This window comes from Excalfactoria chinensis, chromosome 5 (genome assembly GCF_039878825.1).
Source record: "Excalfactoria chinensis isolate bCotChi1 chromosome 5, bCotChi1.hap2, whole genome shotgun sequence".
In the NCBI taxonomy this organism is placed as follows: Eukaryota; Metazoa; Chordata; class Aves; order Galliformes; family Phasianidae; genus Excalfactoria; species Excalfactoria chinensis.
In genome coordinates this window covers 4,906,668-4,926,313 of record NC_092829.1, presented here as the reverse complement: position 1 = coordinate 4,926,313, position 19,646 = coordinate 4,906,668, and the positions used below count along the sequence as shown (strand labels likewise).

At 46.6% G+C, this 19,646-nt stretch overlaps 2 protein-coding genes across 2 annotated transcripts; both read left to right on the top strand.

Annotated features, from left to right (window-relative positions):
• Positions 1-184: 184 nt before the first annotated feature.
• On the top strand, positions 185-1,654 carry LOC140253407 (inositol 1,4,5-trisphosphate receptor-interacting protein-like 1). The gene has a single exon (XM_072338949.1). The coding sequence runs from the start codon at positions 185-187 to the stop codon at positions 1,652-1,654; it is 1,470 nt and encodes a 489-aa protein (XP_072195050.1).
• A 1,783-nt stretch (positions 1,655-3,437) lies between these two features.
• DHRS7 (dehydrogenase/reductase 7) lies at positions 3,438-19,314 on the top strand. Its single transcript, XM_072338359.1, has 7 exons — positions 3,438-3,700; positions 6,665-6,817; positions 11,561-11,667; positions 12,453-12,692; positions 16,635-16,757; positions 18,186-18,401; positions 19,099-19,314. The coding sequence occupies exons 1-7, from the start codon at positions 3,565-3,567 to the stop codon at positions 19,132-19,134; spliced, it is 1,011 nt and encodes a 336-aa protein (XP_072194460.1). The 5' UTR covers positions 3,438-3,564; the 3' UTR covers positions 19,135-19,314.
• Positions 19,315-19,646: the final 332 nt, after the last annotated feature.

Here is a 19,646-nt window from a genome sequence, read left to right as displayed (position 1 = left end):
GGGAGCCTGTGAGCGGCTCTCGGGGCAGTCAGCAGCAGCGCCGGCCTCAGCCCCCGCTGCCTCCCAGCTCCCTCGGCCCCGCTCCTATCCGACCCCACGCGCTGCGGCTCCCGGACCCACTCCCCCAGCCTTGAGCGAGCTCCCACCCAGCCCCACTGACCTGCCCTCTCATATCTTCGAGATCATGGCTTTGGCGTTTTTCTTCACCTTGTTGGCGCAGAGAGTGGCTTTTGTTGGTGATGTGTTGGATGCAGAAACACTTGAACGCATGCGTCAGCGTGAGGTGTTTCTGCGAGAGCAGATGATCAAGATGCTGCTGCAAATAGAAGAGAAGAACATGAAGGAGAGATGGATGCTCTTTGGTGTGCTGCCTTACTGGAAAATTTGGAATGTCCTTTGTCTTTTCATCCTTCTGTTTTGGTTCATGTGGAAGATGCATAAAGAGTTTGTGGGGGATGAAGACAGAGGTGATGAGGAGAGCTCCAGCAGTGAGGAAGAGCAGCAGCAGGAGCTGGAGGAGGTGGAAGAGGAAATTGAGCAATCACTTTTCCTTCCAGATACTCTCTGGCCAGTCCAACACCATCAAGGAAACTCCAAACACATGCTGTTGCTGTTGAGTGACCTCATCAATTTCTGCCAGTATCTCATAACAGATACTTTCTATCCAGTGCCAGAGAGCCCCATCGGGGTGGGCAGTGCCTATGAAGGCTGGTGTCCCCCTGGGAAAGAACCCATCTTCTGCCTGCTTGTGCCCCTGTCAGCCCCACGTGGGCACGTTTTCCACCTGGATCTGGACACCACAGGGGAGCTGCCAGCAAGGAACTCCCGTATCCGTGTAGATCTGGAATGCACGTGCGGGAGGGAGCAGCAGATGGGTATGCGGTGCTTCCTCCACACCTCCAAGGAAGAGCTGGGAGATCAGCACCCCAACCTCCTACAGGATCTCTGCACTGACTCCTACCTAGATGCAGAGAAGACTGCCCGCTGGTTCCAAGTGCTGATCAAAAATGCCTGGAAATGCATGCCTCAGTCAGCAACATGGAGCATGAATGTGGTGCTGTGCAGGCGCTCCTGCAGGCTTCATCTGACAGATATCTTCAATCGCATTTTCTTCATTAAGGTAGTGTTTGGCGTCCAGCAAGAAAATACAGACATCTTTCTGAGCAGCCAGGAGACAGAGGCTCCTATTACTCCCAGCACAACCTGGCCACAGAGTTGTTCTGTGGCAGAGGCAAAGTTCTGGCAGCATATAACCAACCATGATGAGGATGACAGTTTCCACTTGAGATGTATGCAAGTGTGTGGCCAGATACTGACTGGCCACACCTTCTCTATCTATGAACTGAAGACCGTGCTCATGCACCTCCTGACTGCCATCCCTTTGGAAAGCTGGCATGGGAGCTATTTCCTGCTGCGGGTGGATGACATCTTGTGCTACCTGCGCTGCTGCGTGGAGGAGAAACACCTGAACCATTTCTTCATAGGAAATGAGGACGTGCCTGCGGAGATTATCTTGCCGCAGGAATTCCGAGTGTCCCAACCGCTCAACCTCTTCCAGTACCTGGTGCAGGATCCTGGCAGACATGAGCAGGCGCTGCAGGAGGTGGATGAGCTACAAGATCGGCTCACAAGCCTGCTGATCTATGGGAAATGAGAGACACCCACTTGTCCCACAGATGAGCGTGCTGGACATGGAGAAGACGCCGCTCAGCAGGCAGTGGGAATTGCTCCCAAATTATTTTCTCTACACTGGGACAGCTGGACCCCATGGCGATGAAGACAGTGTTGCATGGAGCAGATCTTCCTTGAAGTTATGTTAAGGCACATACAAGACAAAGAGGCTGCTTGAGAGGAGCTCTGCGGAGAAGGAGTCCTGGTGGACAAGAAGCCTGACATGAGCCAGCAGTGTGTGCTTGCAGCTTGCTTAAGGAGGCTGTGGATGCCCCATCCCTGCAGGCATTCAAGGCCAGGCTGGATGTGGCTCTGGGCAGCCTGGTCTGCTGGCTGGGGACCCTGCACACAGCAGGGGGTTGGAACTGGAGATCATTGTGGTCCTTTTCAACCCAGGCCATTCTATGATTCTCTGATATGATTCTATGGACTCTTGAAACAGAGATTCCTCAAACCATCCACACAGAGAACACCCGGCCTCTCTGAGAGTGTGTTTGCTGTGGGAGCATTTGTCTCTAAAAAAACAATAAATAAATGGTTTGCTAAAACAAATGAGTGTCCAGGCTTCTTCCTGCTTGCAGCCATACATCAGAATGCTGCCAGTTCTTTCCTGATGTGGAAACTGACCAAAGTTCTTCTCAACTTCTCAAGAATCTTTGCAAATTATGTTAAAATTGAGACGAGATGCCCTCCAAGCACCTTCTATACCAGCAGTATGTAAAATATAAAATATAGGGCCCATCCTTACTTTTGCAAAAGCTTGTTTTGCCTCAAAATGGCCACAATAGCACCCCACATGGGCCACATACCAGAGCACTAGCAGATGTACTGCAAGTGTTTTATGCTTAGCAGCCAACTGCACACAGGCTTTACAGATATACTGAGGTCTGTGCAGTTAATCTTGCCTGCAGTAGCTCAGTTTCCTGGGCTACTTTAAAAAGAATGTGGCCAGCAGACTGAGGGAGGTGATCCTCCCCCTCTGCCCTGATAGGGCCACATCTGGAGTACCATCTATAGTTCTGGGCTTGCACTTGGCCTTGATGAACTTCATTAGGCTCTTGTGTTCCCACTTCACAAGCCTATCTATGTCCCTCTGGGTGGCATCCCTTCTGATCTATCAACTGCACTGCTCAGCTTGGTTTCATCAGTGAACTTTCTGGGAGTGCATTCGATCCCTCAGTCTTTGCCATTGATAAAGGTGTTGGAAGAGCACCAGTCCCAAGACAGACCTGAGTGGGACACCACTCGTGACTGCCCTTTGATCACAGCTGTCTGGCTGCAACCTTCTTTATCCACCTAATAACAGTCCAACCTTCCAACCCATCTCTTTCACTATGCAGATGACACCACTTGCCAGGTGCGGGTGGGGATGGCCTCAGTGCTGCACTTGGTGCCGCTGTCTCCTGTGAAGGGGATGCAGCACCACCGGGTAGCCTGAGGAGCAAAGGGACGGTGGTGTCCCCTGGGACGGTGGTGTCCCCTGAGCCTCTCCTCATGGTGAGCTCCGGGTTTTGCTCTCTGGGCATAGAGGTGCTGGGGTTGTGTGTTTACAAGCTCTGTTGCACTCGAGGGCACGTCACGCTGGGGTAAGAAGGGCCCCGCTCCCAGAAAGCAACCTTCACCCCCCGTCACATGCGTGGCCTCTGCCCCACAAACGCAGCGCTTATCGCCGTAGCCTTGACTGCCAACCGGCCCCAACCGGGGTACGCGAGTCACGTCCCAGGGCAGAGCGGAGCGGAGCCGCCCACCGCAGCCCGGCGGGGAAAGTGGGTGGAAAGGGAGGCGAGAGGCGGGCAGGAGGAGGCCGGCGCTGGCTGCGGGCAGCAGGGGCGGCTCCCGCCTGAGCGGGGCCCTCATAAAGGCGGGCGGCGGGCGGTGTCGGCCGTGTCGGCCATGTCGTGGGGCTGCGGGCTGTGCGCGCTGCTGGCGGGCGGCGCCCTGCTGCTCCTGGTGTTTCAGCTGCTGCGCTGGCTGCGCGCCGACGGCGACCTCACGGTGCTGTGGGCGGAATGGCGGGGGAAGAAGCCAGGTAAAGCCGCCTGCCTGCATGCAGCCCCCGCCCGGCAAGAGGGAAGCGGCGGGGTCGGGTGGTTGTGGTGATGGTGGTGGTCCCGGGGGTGGGTTTCGGTGAGGGGAAGGGGCGCGGCGGTGCGTGAGGGTGAGAGGATCCTCGGGAGCTGGGGCTGAAGTTACCGCAGCTCCGTGAAGCTGAACCCCGCCGGTTTGTCTGAAGAACGACAAAAATCCCCCTAAAAACAGGATTCTCAGCCTTTTACCCACGAGCTGTGCGGTGCCCCTCGTACGCACCTCCCTCCTGTGGGACCTGTTGAATAAAGCAGGAATCTGAAGTGACTTTGCGGTGACCGGGCTTGCCTCGAAAACTATTGTTTTGCATCTTTTCCGGTCATACGTCCGGTTCTGGGGTAACAAACTGTTCTGCTGAGCGAGCAGTTTGCTCGGGAGGCTGCACCAAAGGAGGGCCCATAAGGAGAAGGGATGTGATGCTGCCTCTGAGCCTGGCTGCTGTGGAAGGGGCTCCTGGGGAAGGAAGGGAGTAGCCTTTGATACCCGTGGGTATGAAGGCTCCAAAAAGCTATCAGACAGGATTTTCAGCTCTTGCAATACATTCCGATCTGTCTGTGGTTCCACCCGCTTCTAGTCAACTAAAGGTCTGTTGGTGTAGGATGGAGAAGCTGGTCTGAAAGGTAATGGGACAGAAAACATTGTAAGCTGTCCTGTGTGAGGAATGGAACTGGATCGTGGGTTGAGGCAGGGAGATGCAGCATCAAGAAAGTGAGTCTGGGGGAATGGAGGGATGAAGACTTGAGTGTGAGGCAGTTGTTCATCTGAGAATGGTGGTGCAGGTGAAGGCTGGCATTGGGAAGGGACTGAGAGAAGAGCAGGGCAAACTGTGAAAAGTTTGGCTAGAAAACTGTTCGAAATGTGAACGTGGGACTGTTTTTCAAGACCAACCAATGGGATGCACAATGAATTAGGAACAAAGATAGAGGCCATCTCCAGGTTGTATGGAAGAAGTGGGATAATGTGAGGGTTGTTTCCCTGCAGAGTTGGGTTTCAGAGTGTTGAGACTGTTGGTTTGTGGTGTGTCTCATTATCAGATCAGCAGTCACTCTGAATGCTGTGTTTTTCCACAGTCAGTATAGAGTTACCAAGCTACGCTGGATCCTTTTATGTACAAATGTGTATATATGTGAAAACCTACTCCTTAAAGTTTAAGTGTAGTGGTGTAATTCCTTATGGGCGTAGGGAATGTTCTGCTTAGAACTTCTCCATCCCAAATGTTCTCTTGAATGAAATAAAGTGGTAACTTTGTGTGGTAGGAGCTTTAAAACGATGGACAACCTTCCAAATAGAGCTGAACAACAGAAGCATGTCTTGTAAGACACGTGGTACTACTTTGTTCAACCACTTGTTTGTTATGCCTTGTAACACAGTAGTTAAAGGTTAGTAAAAGCGTAATCACCTTCTATTTTTCAATTTGGCACAGTTAATTTTTAAGCCTATTTGCAGTATCAACAGGACATTTATTCCAGAACCATTTAAGTTTTGATGCAGCTCATGAGCTGGATCTTAAATTATGTGATCAACCGCTTTGTTTCTTGTGGTTAATTGAAGGAATTGGGAATATACTGAAATGAAACTGTAGGAAGAGTGTGCAAATAAATAACCAGTACTGCAAACCCAGGTTGAGCTCTGATAGTCTTGAATGCTCTCTGCTCTTCCAGTCAGATGGGAAGATTTTGGTGCTCGTCTCTTCATGGGATTTTCATGATGAAGACTCTGAAAGTAGGAGTTTGAGACAGTTCAGTGCGGAGAGAAGCAGGAACTGATCCTGAGGCAGGAAGTAAAAGTTGTTGCAGTCATTGGCTTTAGTAAAAAAGTTTTTGCTAAACTGAGAGTAATTAAGGTTCACTGAGCTGAAAAATGCTGTTCTGGCTATTTTGAGAGTCAAATAGGCTTTAAGTCTCAGGAAGTGAATTTGGCTCTGCTGTTAGAATTGTGGTGTGAAATCCTTCTTGGTTGGCTAGAAACCGTTTGAATACTCTGTATGTATCTGGTAAAGAGAAGGGAGGGCTCTGCTCAGCAGCCCTCTGTGTACTTGAGTCCGTTTTTCACTAAGGCTGATCTTGAAAAATAGGCAAGTTTTAATCACTATGTGCTGAAGGTGCTCTGGTGTTAGCGCTTATACTGCATTCTAGAATTAAGTGGTTGATTTTGATCTATTTTATTTGATGATTTTGGATGTATCCCTGGAATGCTAAACTTTTTAACAAGGTGCAGGTGTATCTTGGAATGGGGGTGAGGGAATGACTGCAAACAAGGGGGAACAGGCTGTAAGAGGAGCGAGGTTTAACAGATGTACCTGGGCAAGAACTGTGAGCACACAGGAGATGCAAATGTGAGCTTACACTTTAGGAATTCAGTGTGCTGTACTCTGACCAGTGCAAGAATTAACCTGCATCAGATGCAAAACAAGCTGGATGAACAGCATTCGGTTTGTTTTTATCAGCCTTCTATGGTCAGAGGACTTTCTTCTTTAAGCAATTCCTCGGGAACATTTTTGAGGTAGGACGTTTATTAGGAAACGTTTGTTCAGCCCTTTGTTTGGCTTTGCGATATAGTAACAGTTTTCTGTCCTTTCCAAGAATTCCCCTTTTTCCTCTGAAACTCTTTTTGATCAGGTCTGTGGAAATGGTATCCAACAGAAATGCAATCAGATACCTTCCATCAGGTGGATAATCCATGTTTGTTCAGATTAGCCTTGGAACAAAGTTCAAGTGACAGTAGAACAGCATCGAACAATTTCACAACTACGTGTGACCAAAAAAAAATAAAGAAGTCAAGATTTTGTAACAGCCAATAAAGTTGAGCACAGGTCTTACAAACAGTATCAGATTGTATCTCTGCGGTGACTTACATGTTTGTTCTAGCATTAGCAGTGTATGAACTTCTATCCTGGTTCTTTTGGCAGAAAATGAACTGCGTGGCAAGGTTGTCTGGGTGACAGGAGCTTCAAGTGGAATTGGAGAAGAATTGGCTTACCAGCTATCAAAGATAGGAGCTTTGCTTGCTATCTCAGCAAGAAGAGAGGATGAGCTGGAAAGAGTGAAAAAGAAATGCCTTCGTAAGTATAAGTTCTTGCTCCATGTGGCCAGTTCCACTCTTTCTGTGCTGGAGTTGCTACAGAAATAGTAACCCACAAGCATGGGAATAAATTTGGTGATGAAAGTGATCTTTATGCGTAACTCAGGCATGTGGTATGAGTGCCTTCAAGAACTGCTGTTAAGTCAAAACCTCACTATTAATTCCGTGTTATAAGTTTCTAAATAAATACAGTCGGGAAGGAAAGAAACAAATGAAGGGGTATCATTCTGCAAAAGTCACTTCACAAGTAATGCCTCCTATTTACTTCCATGGAAAACACAACATATGCAAAGAGCACAATAACACTATTTGATAGAGCAGGTTCTCAGGTACAAAATGCTATTTTCCACCATTATCTCTGTGTTTTTGTCAGTAATGAACAAGAGCCTGTATGCTGTGCTTGTACAAATCTGAGTTGACACCCCAATTCACAGCTGCTGTGATGGCATTGGGAGTGCATGTTACCCTTGCAGTCTGTCTTTCATCAACACAGACAGACTGAAGATGGAAGTTGTGAAATCTGAACTATGTGGTGGGTGTGGTAGGACAGTCCAAGGAACTGGCACCTTCAGCCTCATATTGGTTCTGTAGGTCCTGACAAACTTGCATACAATTATGGGACTCACTTGGCACAAGTTTTGCAATATTCCAGCATTGCTGCCATCATTTCCAATACACTGGAGCTGACAACTAGTTCCATTCACAGTTCTGATTGTAATCTACTGATTTACATGGATGGGCTGATCGTGATGCAGAAAAGACTATCTCCTGTGTATCGTGAGGAGCAAATGTTGGGCACTTCTGCACTGAAAATCTGACAGCGATCTTTCTGAAGTGCACTACTCCTTATTTCCATTATCTGATGCCTCAAGAAAGCTGTCACTTCAATAGATATATTTAAAAGGAAGCGAGGGGGATCCATGTGGTGAAGTGGTAATAATGGCAACAGTTCATATGCTGTATGGTAGGGTTGGTAGGAATACATGAAACTCCTCAGTAAGAAGTCCCCTTGCACTCTTACCTTCTTTCTAAACTCAACCTTCTGTCCCTTCCCTTAACTTTAACGTATTCTAGCTCTTCTAACCATCTTGTTGGCCCTGTGCTGCAGTTTCCAAGTCTTTATTTGTAGCCCAGTAGCGTTTATTTCTGGCTTACATTCAGCTTGCAGTTGGCTTTTCATCAAGATCTTAAGTCTTGTTTGGAGATCCAATACCCAACCATTTGGATGTTGGTTTGCAGTGCTGCACTATTTGCACCATTCAGTCCCAGGTGCTGAATATATCATTTGATTTTGTTGAGCTTAATGAGGTTTGTCAGTGTATTATTACAGCTTGTTAAGTTGCCTCTGAAAGGCAGTTCTACCCTCCAGCATAACAAGTGCTCCTTTGAACTTGATGTTATCTCAAAATTTGCTGATAACCCATGTTCTGTTCCATCATCTGGGTTATTAATGAAGGAGATAATGAATATTGTCCATAGAGAGATACCTCTTAGAACTGGTCACCAGTTTGAGTGGTTGGTTTCTCCAGCCTGGTGTTCATTTACAGTATATAACAGTGTAACTCCTCTAGACCTCTCATTGTTCTAATATTGCTACAAGGATGCTACAGAAGACAACACTGAAAGCTATTTAGTCAAGATATAAAACATCTGCTGCTCACCCCTTGTCCATAGAGCCAGCTGTGTCATCACAAAAGGCAATTACATTGTTGAGCAGTCTACGTCCATGGTATATCTATGTTGACAGCAGACTCCTTGTCTTTTGTATGTTTAGAGATGGTTTTAGGAGGAATTGCCATATAATTTTCTCCAGGACTGAGGTTAGGTCCTGTGATGTTTGGTTTTTCCCCCACTCACTGACCTCTAAAGATCAGTACCACTGTGGTGATACTAGTTGGTTCTTGTAGCTTTTGGATGCAGGTATCATCAACCTATTGGTGTCTCTAATTTGTCCCTAGCTCGGTCTTCCTCTGTTGCTGGTAGTCTTTCCCCCAGAGGTTTGCCTCAGGAGTGTGGGAGACTGGAGAGATATTGCCAGTAAAATTCAGGCAGAAAAGATGACATGAGCCTCTTGTGTGTTCCTGTGCCCATTATCACTTCTTTCCCATCTCTATACTGAGTGGTGATCTCACTGTCTTTTGGTCTTCCTTTTGTTGCTGCTATACCTGTAGAAGTCCTTTTTGCCTTTTACTTTTCTCACCGGCTTTGGCTGCATCTGAGTTTGAGCCTTCCTGATTCCATCTCTGCATGCTTGGATGGACTCCTTCATGGGCTGCAGTTCTGGCCTGAGGCTGTTCCTGTGGGGGCTCCATGGGCTGCCATTTCCTCCAGGCCACATCCACTGCTGCACCATGGGCTCCTCTGTGGCTGCTGGTGGAGATCTGCTCCACGCTGTGCTCGTGGGCTGCTGGGGGGCAGCATGTTCCATCACAGGCCTCTCCTGGTCTGCAGGGAGCTATGCTCCACACCTGGAGAATCTTCTGCTCTCCTGCCCTGACCTTGGTGCTCACAGGGCTGTTTCTCATTTTCTCACTCTTCTCTTCCAGCTGCAAAGCAGTTTTTTCTTGTCCTAAACCTGCTCTTCCAGAGGTAGAACCTTGTTGCTCATGGCTCAGCCCTGGCCAGCAGCAGGTTGCTTGTGGAGCCAGCTGGCTATGAGCAAACAGCTCCCACTTAACTAACTTCTGGATTCTACTTCCAGAGGCTGCCCCTGCAGCTCCCTTGCTGCCAAAATACTGTGTAAACCAGACCCTCAGGGTAGCTTGTGCCTGCTTCTACCTCCTGTGTATTTTCTTTTTGTGATTGAGTTCAAGGGTGTCCTGTAATGCTTAAATAGCATGAGATGGGTTAAGATTGAGTTGCAGTGTGTAACATCAACTTGAATTTGGCTGAATTATATGGCATAATTGGAGCTAATAGGCTTTAACATGCCTGCAGTAGGTGCTATGCATAGCAGTAACTTAACTAGATAATGTGCTTTGTTCTGACATTAATGTGTCAGTTATCTTGTTCAAAATTCAGACCCCACCCTATGATACGTTTATGCATTCTACACTGCATAAAAGCTGAAGGAAAGTTGTGTAAAGGTTACAGGTAATACCTGTTGTCATGCACATACCAGCTCCACGCTTCATTGCACCTCTGCAGGAGGAAAACAATTTGTGTAACTGGAAGGGTTTTTGTAAGTGGCCTTTGTATTTTCCTGCAGCATTCACTACAAGTTGAATTTCACCTGTACTACTGGAATCTGTTTTCTCTCAAAAACCCTTAAAAGGAGAAACAGGGGCTCAAAACCCCATCCAGCCCAGCCATGTGCACTGCCAGTGTTGGGGCTTCTCTGGGCAGCCTGTTTCAGTGCTTCACCACTTTCATCATGAAGAATTTCATCCTCATGCTTAATCTTTATCTGTGCTCCTTTAGTTTAAAGCCATTCCCCCTCGTCCTGATGCTACGCTCCCTGATGAAGAGTTGTTCCCCAGCTTCTTGCAGCCCCTTTAGGTACCGGAAGGCTGCAATGAGGTTTCCCTGATGCCTTCTCCAAACTAAACAGCCCCAGCTCTCTTGCCCTCTCCATAGGAGAGGTGCACCAGCCCTGTAGCCCATCTCGGTAGTCTTTGCTTGTGTGAATCTGCTTGTGAGGCAGAGGTGTTGTTTAACTTACTAGGGTTTTATTGTTGTCTGTAATGAAAGAAAGATTCATGGAGGGGAGAGGAGAGGTCTTGGAGGGGGCTGTACACTGCGGTACGGTAGCTTTAAACCAGAGAAATGGGTATATTATATCCAGTTGCCTAAATACTACTGACCTTTGAACAGAGGCAAGCTATGGATTTCAGTCACCCCCTCTGTTCTGCACTGTAGAGACAAAGTTCAACCTGACCTATATATGCAAGTAATAGTGAAAAACTGTGTTTAAAGAGCACAGTGGTTAAAGGGGAAAAGGTGTATGTAATTGTGGCTAGGAATCAATTTAGAGACAAAAAATACCACTATTAAACCGGTATAAATAAAGTAATTCTTTAATATTTCTAGTTTTAAAAATGGAAGATTAACACTGAAGATCTTATTTTTTGTGAGTCAAATGCCCCCAAGCCCCAATGTGGCACATCACTGCTCTGCAAATGCTTCCTATGGAAAAGGTCAGTTGTTCTGAAGAGGCAGTGGAGGAAACACTCAGCATAATGACTTGAACTTGATGACAAGTGACTTTTATTCCAGGAGGTGGGTGCTTTGAAGACTCTCAGTTAAACAGAAAACTTCTTAGAGAATACCCCAGGTTAGAAGGGACTCACAAGGATCATTCTCCTTCTTCCCTTTACAGTAAACCAGCTGATGTACTCAGGTTGTGGCTTCAGCCTCTACTGTTCCTGTTATGGGGGTAGACATGGTTGAAGTTTACCCACAAGGAGCATGTCAAGGCTGCCAATAATAATTGCATAATGTGTTGCTTCCAACCTTTGCCATTTATTTGGAGAGTTGCACAGTCTGTATTGTGATACACAAATCTAGTTGAGTTTTTTACAACCAGAAACATAATGGTAAGAAAAAGACTTGATAGGAAAAGATTAAAAATGGATTCTATATGGAGATCAAAATGAAAGCATTCGACTTCCATCGAAATGTTACGTTTCTTGGTGTCGTTTGATTGAAAATGGCTTTTAAAACACACTTCTAGCAGTTGTATTAGCAGCTTTACTGGTTCCATTTACTTTGTGGTTGTTTTTAGAGATCAGCAACTTGAGTGACAAAGATATCCTGGTTCTGCGCCTTGACTTGACTGACAGAAGCTCCCACGAAGCTGCCACCAACAGCGTCCTGAAGCATTTTGGCAAGGTGAGCAATGTTCCTGGGGCTGAACTTCTTCTCCCTGCACGTATGTCTGTATTTCACTTCATTTCCTGATGCTCACATTCACATCTTGCTAAAGTTTCATTATTGTACATTACAAGTAATACCTAAATTCCCATCCCTTCCATTGCTTGATTCTGGGTTTGAGCAGCTTTGCAGTGATGCAGCAAGTAACAAATAATCAATGGTGTTACCAAGAATTAAAAGTTGCTTGATGTCACTGCATTTCCTGATGGAGCAATCAGGAAATACCTCATCTCTATATTCTGGGCTTAAAATTGTGTGTGAAAGTCAAGGCTTTTAATTTGTAATTTTTATAATGTGTGTAATTTGGGCTCAGAGCTTTATGGAACAAAAGAGGACATCGGGCACAAGTACTTGCCTTATTTGGTGTGGTCTTTTTGGACTGCGAATCCAGGCAGTGACAGTCAGATCTGATGTACTCTTTACAGCTGGCAGAGCTTCAAGCTACACCTTAGTCCACTGGTATTTTGGTGTCACAGTGAGGTGTGTGGTACCAGGTTTGTTTCTTCTGTTCTTTAATCTACTTTGTTTCCAGCTGCTGTTATTTCTATACTAGGAGTTAACGTTTGACATCAAACACTGTTCTGTTTTGCTGTCTCTGCTATAAAGCAGCCAGCCAGTCCTCAGTACAAAGGAGTAGTGTCCTGTGGAGGTGGGAGGGATGGAAACGGTCAATTAGCAATTACCTGAAGAAGGAGAAACATCTAAAAAACCATGTATTTATTTATCACTTTATCTTTCCTGAGATTGATGTTTTGGTCAACAATGGTGGACGTTCCCAACGCTCTCTGTTTGTGGATACAAACCTGGATGTCTTCAGCGCCATAATAGAACTGAACTACCTAGGCACAATCTCTTTGACAAAACATGTTCTGAATCACATGATCCAAAGGAGAAGGGGAAAGATCGTGACTGTGAGCAGCGTGATGGGGATCATGGGTGCCCCTCTTGCCTCAGGGTACTGTGCCAGCAAACATGCTCTGCAGGTAAGTCACATTCTGACCTTTAATAAAGTCTTGTTGTGTGAAAGGCCAGTGGATGGACTCCTCTAGTTTCTAGATGCATAGACTCTAAAATACTCTTCCATGGAACTTCAAGCCCTTCTTCAGCTAACAGCACTGAAAGTTCATTGCTAGGGAATCTGATTTTTTTTGCTAAAAAAACCCACACAGAAGCTCACCACACAGAAGTTCACACCAGTTCTTCTGAGCTGCACCCGCAGCTGTGGATGATGTGGGAGAAGGGTTTGCCATGGTTCTCCTCCTCTCCTCCTGACCCATCACACTCACTGTGTGCAAGAATGGGGGCATCATGCTTGGAGACTCAGCTCAGTCAGGGAGGGAAAACTATAGGAGGACTATAGGAAACCTTGAGGACACTGAAGTGAGAGCAGTGGTGGGTAAAGCAGACTAACAAGAGAAAGGGCAATCCCTGATCTTGGAAAGATCTGAAATAATCTTCCCTGTAGCTTTGATTCTTCCTGTGCTGTGAAGAACTGGCAGCTCGTAGTGTCTTAGGGAGGAGGTCCTACTCTCTTCTGCGTAACAGTGAGTTTTCAGTTTTGCTTGGAAAGATTTCTTGAAGCCATTTCATTCATGCAGAAAAACATGGAAGAGCTGAGAAAAATGTCTGCAGGGAAAAGAGGCCGCCTCTATCATTGCGGAATCGTTTGTTTAACTAGCAAATTTATTTAGACATATTTGTCTTTCACCACTGTTTGACTTCCTGCTAATGTCCGCTTTGATCTCAGAAAGCCAAAGTTCAGCTGTACTTGGAGATGATTTTAATAACAAAAAGCTGGCACGTTCCTGCTCCCTGCTGGGTTTGTGCACACGAACAGAGCACAGAACTCCGCTCAGCCCATTGGATCAGTATCTTTTGGACAGTTTGACCACCAACAGCAGACATGGAACAAGTGGCTGACATTGCAAAGCCACGAGGCACTTGTGAGGACGTAGAAGACAGCAACAGGTCTCTGCTTATAGAAAACTTCCAGTTAATGATGGGGCGAGAGCTGCTACTCTTAGTTTCGGTGCCAGCAATGAAATTGCCCATTAGAGGCCAGTCTAGACTTAGGTCTGGTAGATTTAAATTAGAAGAACACAATGTGCATTGAGCATGGGCTCCATTCGCTTACTCTCCATTCTGTGAAGACGTTCTTTCACTTGAATGGTCTTTTGGCTGTGGTGCTGTTGGAATAAGCACAGCCAGTTAGTGGCAGGGGAAATCATGTGGTGCTTTAAAAACTCTCAGAACTTTGAATTTCATCTGGAGACTGAGGATGTGGAAGGAGATTAAAAGGAAATACTTTAGTAAAGCGTCTGGATTAGTTAAAAACAAGGTAACTAAACTGCTTATATTTTTGGTATTCCGACCTCTGTTCAATAACCAAGCCAGACCCCAGGCATCCTGTCCTGTTTCTTTCGCAGTAGTCCTGCAAATACTAATTGCAGGTGGTTTGCAATATAGATTTTGAAGTCAGATGCAGCCTGAGAGTCTGTTACCAGCCTAGAGCTACGGGTAGATGTGGGCATGAGCACCCCAAAGCTATAAAAGCTCTTTTGAAAATCCAACATCACCAATACAGCTCAGATAAAGGAGGTCTGTCAGAGTGAGTCCTCTGCACTTAGCAGAGATACCCATCTCTGATGGCCGAGAGGAAATGACTAGAGAGGAGCTGGGGAAAAATAACACCAAGCAGAAAGTGATGCTTTTCCTGTTGTGTTTACCCAGCATGTATCAACCTGGTGTCTCATTGAACTGCAGATTGCATTTTCTCCAACAGCTGTTCAATATATGCCCATGTCTGACACCTATTACATAGTTAAACAAGCACACCTCGATTCATGCCGGCTGGAACTCTTTAGAGCAAGGAAGAACTGAGGAAGTTGGCCTTGTCTGTAGGTTCTCTCCTGATGTGGTGGAACTGGTGGAGATGATGATGATGTGCCATTCGTCTGGTTGTAACGTGTGTAATTGGTGGCATGTGGAATGGATCAGAAATGGTGATCTTTACAATGTACCTTCATCAGGAACTTGTCTAATGGGCTGTGTGGGCAGCTGAATTCCCCTGAGCAAATGTGCCAGCCACTGTGTGCTCTGGGCAGGCTGCACCTCTTCTGCAGTGTAAAAACTGCACCGGGAGGAAGGGGTCACACCAAGCCTTTTAAACGGAGGGGGATAACAGGGTGGTCACAGTACAAACTGCAACTTGCTGGACTCTCTGGCTACCTGGATTTTGTGTTTGTGGAGCCTGCAGCCCTTGGTTGCAATAAATAGCGCTGACATTGACCCCACCACTCAAACAACACTGAAAAAAGCCTCAGCAGCTTGTGCTTGGCTGATGTCTAGACAGGATCTTCAGGGATAGCTCCAGCTCACTGGACCAATGCTCAGCTTTTGTTACCTTGCAATTTGTTCAAGGCAATAAGGCTCCCTTTGTAAAATGCTTGGAGGGAAGCAGCAGTGTGAGGGTTTGTGCCAGAGTCCTCTGCGGGAAGCTGTCTGAAGTCGTCTGCAGAGCTGACCTCTTCTGTGCCCATTTGTGGGTAGAATTTGTATCCCTGGAGCCCCCCAGTGTCCCAGTCCTGAATCCCCATGGAGTGGTAAGAGATTGAAGGCTGGAAGAGCTCTAATTGCTGCTCCTGCAGCTCAGTATTGATGGAGGAACCGACGACTGTGTATGGCAGGGACTGTGGTTGCATAGCTTAGTGCTTAGGGTGTCTTTGTATGAGAGCCCAGGCCTGTAGTCATTGCTGCAGTAAATAGCATACAAAGCACTCATATGATAGAGCTGGCTGTCCTCACCAATTTGACACACTGCCACCTTCTGCCCTTAAGGTTCAGTGTTCTTTGGCATGTTACTTTCTACTCAGCATGGCTGGCAGCGCAGCTTCTGTGATGGAACTGCACAAATTAAGGATTTAGGTGCTCTGCTAAGAGTCTCCAGGATCCCTTGGGGAAAGGAGGGGGTGTGGAAAGCACAGCTGTGGGCTGCAGCATCAGCCCAGAGCAATGGGTGAAGCCCAGCCAGCAGTGTTGGTGCCGTGGCTGAAGGTGTGTGTAGGGATGGAAGAGCGCTCCAGTCATCTGAATGCCAGGTAGATCTGAGAGGCTTCCAGGTCTGTCCAGAAGCAGACTTCCAGTTATATAAACATCTTTAATGTTAGAATTAGACCTCCAGAAGTACACAGCTTAGGTAACTTGCTTTGAAGATCTAATGTGGGGCCTGCAGGTGCTTATAAGTTAAAAGGAATGTAGCTGCAGAGCCAACATGTGAGCTGAAATCAGCCCCCGTGACTGGGAAATCAGAGCATATGGAAGGTTTTTGGTTGTGAGCGTGCATGGATGTGCAACTCATCGCCTGGCCTTAGTGCTGTGTTTGGTGTCACCATGGGGGGACATCTGATGGATTTTGTCCTACAAAGCATTTTGGATAAGAGCTCAGGTGAGACAGCGCTCTTCCCAAGCTGGATGGCACTGCAAATTACGAATTTATACTGCAGTGGGACATGTTTATCAGCCTGTGTTGGCCCTCTGTCCCTGTTGTGACATGAAACTGTGTTTGAATAAACACGGGGAGATGGAAGATAAGAGGTAGTTATGTTATCTGTTAAATCCTGGCTTAGTAGTGCTTGACCAGCAACTTGGGCAGGCGGCACCTTCCTGAAGGGTCACGGTCCCCATGATAGCAGCTGTCTAAACATGAGCTGCTACAGAGAGTAAGAAAATTTGTATTCTTTTAGCTTGATCCTGTAATTACAGCATAACTTAGTGCATCCCTGAGCTGAAATCAGCTTTATGTCTGCTTGGGTGCTCCCCATCAAGCTCTGTCAGCTCAAACTTTAGAGTAGCCATTGGATGTCGGAATAGTAGGGGTTACAGAAATAGGTTTTAAGCTGTAATCACACAACAGTCTTTTCTTCCAGGGTTTTTTTAACTCTCTTCGGACGGAGCTGACGGACTACCCTGAGATAAGCATTATCAACATATGCCCGGGACCTGTGCAGTCTAAGATTATACACAATGTCTTCACGGAGAAACTTGACAAGGTAAGGGCTCGAAATTCTATTACGGTAAATCCAACTTTAGCTGCAGGTGAAAGCGATTCTTTTGTGATTTCTTTTGCTTCCTCAAGCAAACACCAACCTCCTTTTTCTTCCTTTCTTTGGTTAATGCAAAGCCATGTGTTGTCACGTAATGCTTTGCGCTATCACCTCCGTATCAAATGAGAATAAAGCTGAAGAGTTGTTACGCCTTCTCTCTTCCAACGCACTCAACCCATGCCTTGTAAGTTAACCATGCAGCTGCCCTGCTGCACTTGTGGGGGAAAGGCCTCCATTTCTGCACACCATTGTACAGTGCAGAGCAGCGCTGTTTCAGCACAGGTAGCTTTTTGTTGGCCCTACTCACAACATCCTCTGTTGGGCTGACTCTGGTGCAAGTGTTGGCAAAGCTGCTGGGGTCAGCTGATGCGAGGCATGCATTCTTTTCTTGTTAGTGGTTGCTGAAGGACGAAAAGCCAAACCTCCCAATTGCTCGGTTGTTTTTAATAAAGGCCGTCTCGCAAAATAGCTGGCAGAAATTGTTGCTATGATTTATATTGGTAGTGTCGTAAATTCAGTTGATTCAAAGCTCAGGATAACCCACAAGTAAGAAGGGGGGAAAAAAAGTTCCCTCATTGTTTAAATCAAGTTCTGAAAGGAATTTTGGCTTGCAAAACTTCATACTTTAATGAAAGAAAAGATGTACTTTTCCAGCAATCTGGATATCTTGCAAAACAAATTCCTTCGATTTCAGTGAGGCAAAGGACTTAGGAAGAAGGCCAAATCTAAGCCAGGATTGCTTTTGCTCTGGGAAACAGAAGAACAGAGTGATAGAGCAGTCCGTGACTGCTGGAGTGAGACGTGTATGGATTCACAGAGCTGCAGCTTATTTTCACTATGGGATACCTGCGGAGAAGGCATCAAACAAGACATCGCTGCCACTGAAGAAGCCTATTGCTCTTCTATTGAGATAACTGAACACAGGGCAGAGCTGGCAGGAAGTTTTAAGTTAATGGGGGACACGTCCTCGTACTAATTTGATTGCAGATTAACTTGTAACGTATAATGGGGTAGGCAGCTGGGAACAGGAAGGTTTGCATTTCTCAGAGCCCTCAGCTGCAGAAGGGGTCATTTGTCCTGATGTGTCTCCTTCAGTGTCAGTTCATGCCAAAGCAGAATAGATTTTTGAGGCATTTTTAACCTTCTTTGAACTATCAATGGTGGCATTAATTAAAAAGGTACTTTAGTTCATCATAAGGAATGCAGTAAGTGTTCATACACAGAAAGGCAGTGGATTAGCAGGGAGAGATGGGTTATTCCTCATTTGCACAGTGCAGAAATGAAGAGCATGTCTGCTACGCAGAGCCCGGCCCTTTCTCTCCCTCTGTCAGCCTCATCCAGAAGTCCAGCTTTAATTCCTGCCCTCTCCTCCAGTCGATAGAGAACACTGGTGACCAGTCCCACAAGATGCCAACCGAGCGCTGCGTCCGGCTTACGCTGGTGAGCACAGCCAATGACCTGAAGGAGGCCTGGATCAGCGACCAGCCCTACCTGGCAGTCTGCTACCTCTGGCAGTACGCGCCCACCTGGGCCTGGTGGCTGATGAACAGAATGGGCAAGAGGAGAATACAGAACTTCAAGAGCGGAGTGGTAAGTTTATTCCTCTCTCCTCCACGTGTTGCTTTTTTTTTTACTCTGCTGACAGACTCTTTAGCTGCAGGAATGCTGGGATTGCAAGTTTGGATCCGTTTCTTTTCCTCCTCCTCACTTTGCTGGCAGCTGATGCCAGGCTCGGCTTCATAGCTGCGTGCCCAGTAGTCTAGAATTACTGCAGCACCGTCACATCGCAGAGCAGTCAAGTCGGTACATCTTGTAGTGCCAGGGATCTTCCCTCTGATCTTTGTCACGCAGGCCACGAGTTCACACTCAGCAGCAACACGGGGCTGAGCTGTAAGTCGCCAGCAAGACTTATTTAATGCAGTTTGAAATTCAGACTGTTGACAGACTCTCTGTGGGTCCCATCTATTTTTTTCTATCAGACATACAATCGTAACACCTCCCTGAAGCACATTAAGCAGTGCAGCTCTGCGGCAGGTCTCTTCCCTCTCATTCAGTTCCCAGAAGATGGACGTACAACGCAGTGTTTTGATCTTGCAGCACTGCTTGCTAGATGGTTCCAAACTCAGGAGATGGGAGCACTAACATTGGCACATACATTGCGAAGGCGGGAAGCTTTATGTTGCAGATGCTCATGGTTACAGGCTGGCTCAGGCAAAGTAGTGCTGTGGGTGAGGGACACCAATGCAATCCAAGGAGGGGAAATGCTGACGATGTATTCTCACTCCAGGATGCTGATGCCTCTTATTCAAGAAAGAAGAAATAAGGAGAAACGTACAAGATCCTGCTGTACTCGTGCTAAGGCTGAGAAAGAAGCATTCCCATCATACTGCATGGCTGCAAAGGAGAACTTTTTTTTAATCTCTTGTACCTTTGCCATCATATAACTTGGCAAATCTATCAAGCTGTATACGCACTTGGCTAAATAAAGTTGTTTTTAAATACACCTGGTTTTAAAAATGTTTAAACTTACAGCAACTGAGACAAGAGGGCAAGCACTGTTTTGTTTCTCTGCTGCTATGACACCATCAAATACCTTGTGCGCAGGCTATGAATTATATACCCACAGGATTCCATTTCCTTCACTTTTACTCTTAATGGGCTGTTAGCAGAAGAAAAATGCAGGTAGAAGCTTGAGGTTAAAGGAAGCACAGTCGGTGTTTGAGAATTGTTCCTTTGGGAAAAGGAGATGAGATTTCATCAGCATTTAGAAGTACTTTGTCTTCAGGAGTCCAGGGACAAGCGCAGAGCCCACAGACCTCAGGATTCTGGTTGGTG

Bases quoted from the DNA above. Each gene is read 5' to 3' on its own strand.
- LOC140253407 (XM_072338949.1), top strand. From the start codon at position 185: ATGGCTTTGGCGTTTTTCTTCACCTTGTTGGCGCAGAGAGTGGCTTTT.
- DHRS7 (XM_072338359.1), top strand. From the start codon at position 3,565: ATGTCGTGGGGCTGCGGGCTGTGCGCGCTGCTGGCGGGCGGCGCCCTG. The intron at 3,701-6,664 runs GTAAAGCCGCCT...TTCTTTTGGCAG, and splicing joins ATGGCGGGGGAAGAAGCCAG to AAAATGAACTGCGTGGCAAG. The intron at 6,818-11,560 runs GTAAGTATAAGT...GGTTGTTTTTAG, and splicing joins AGTGAAAAAGAAATGCCTTC to AGATCAGCAACTTGAGTGAC.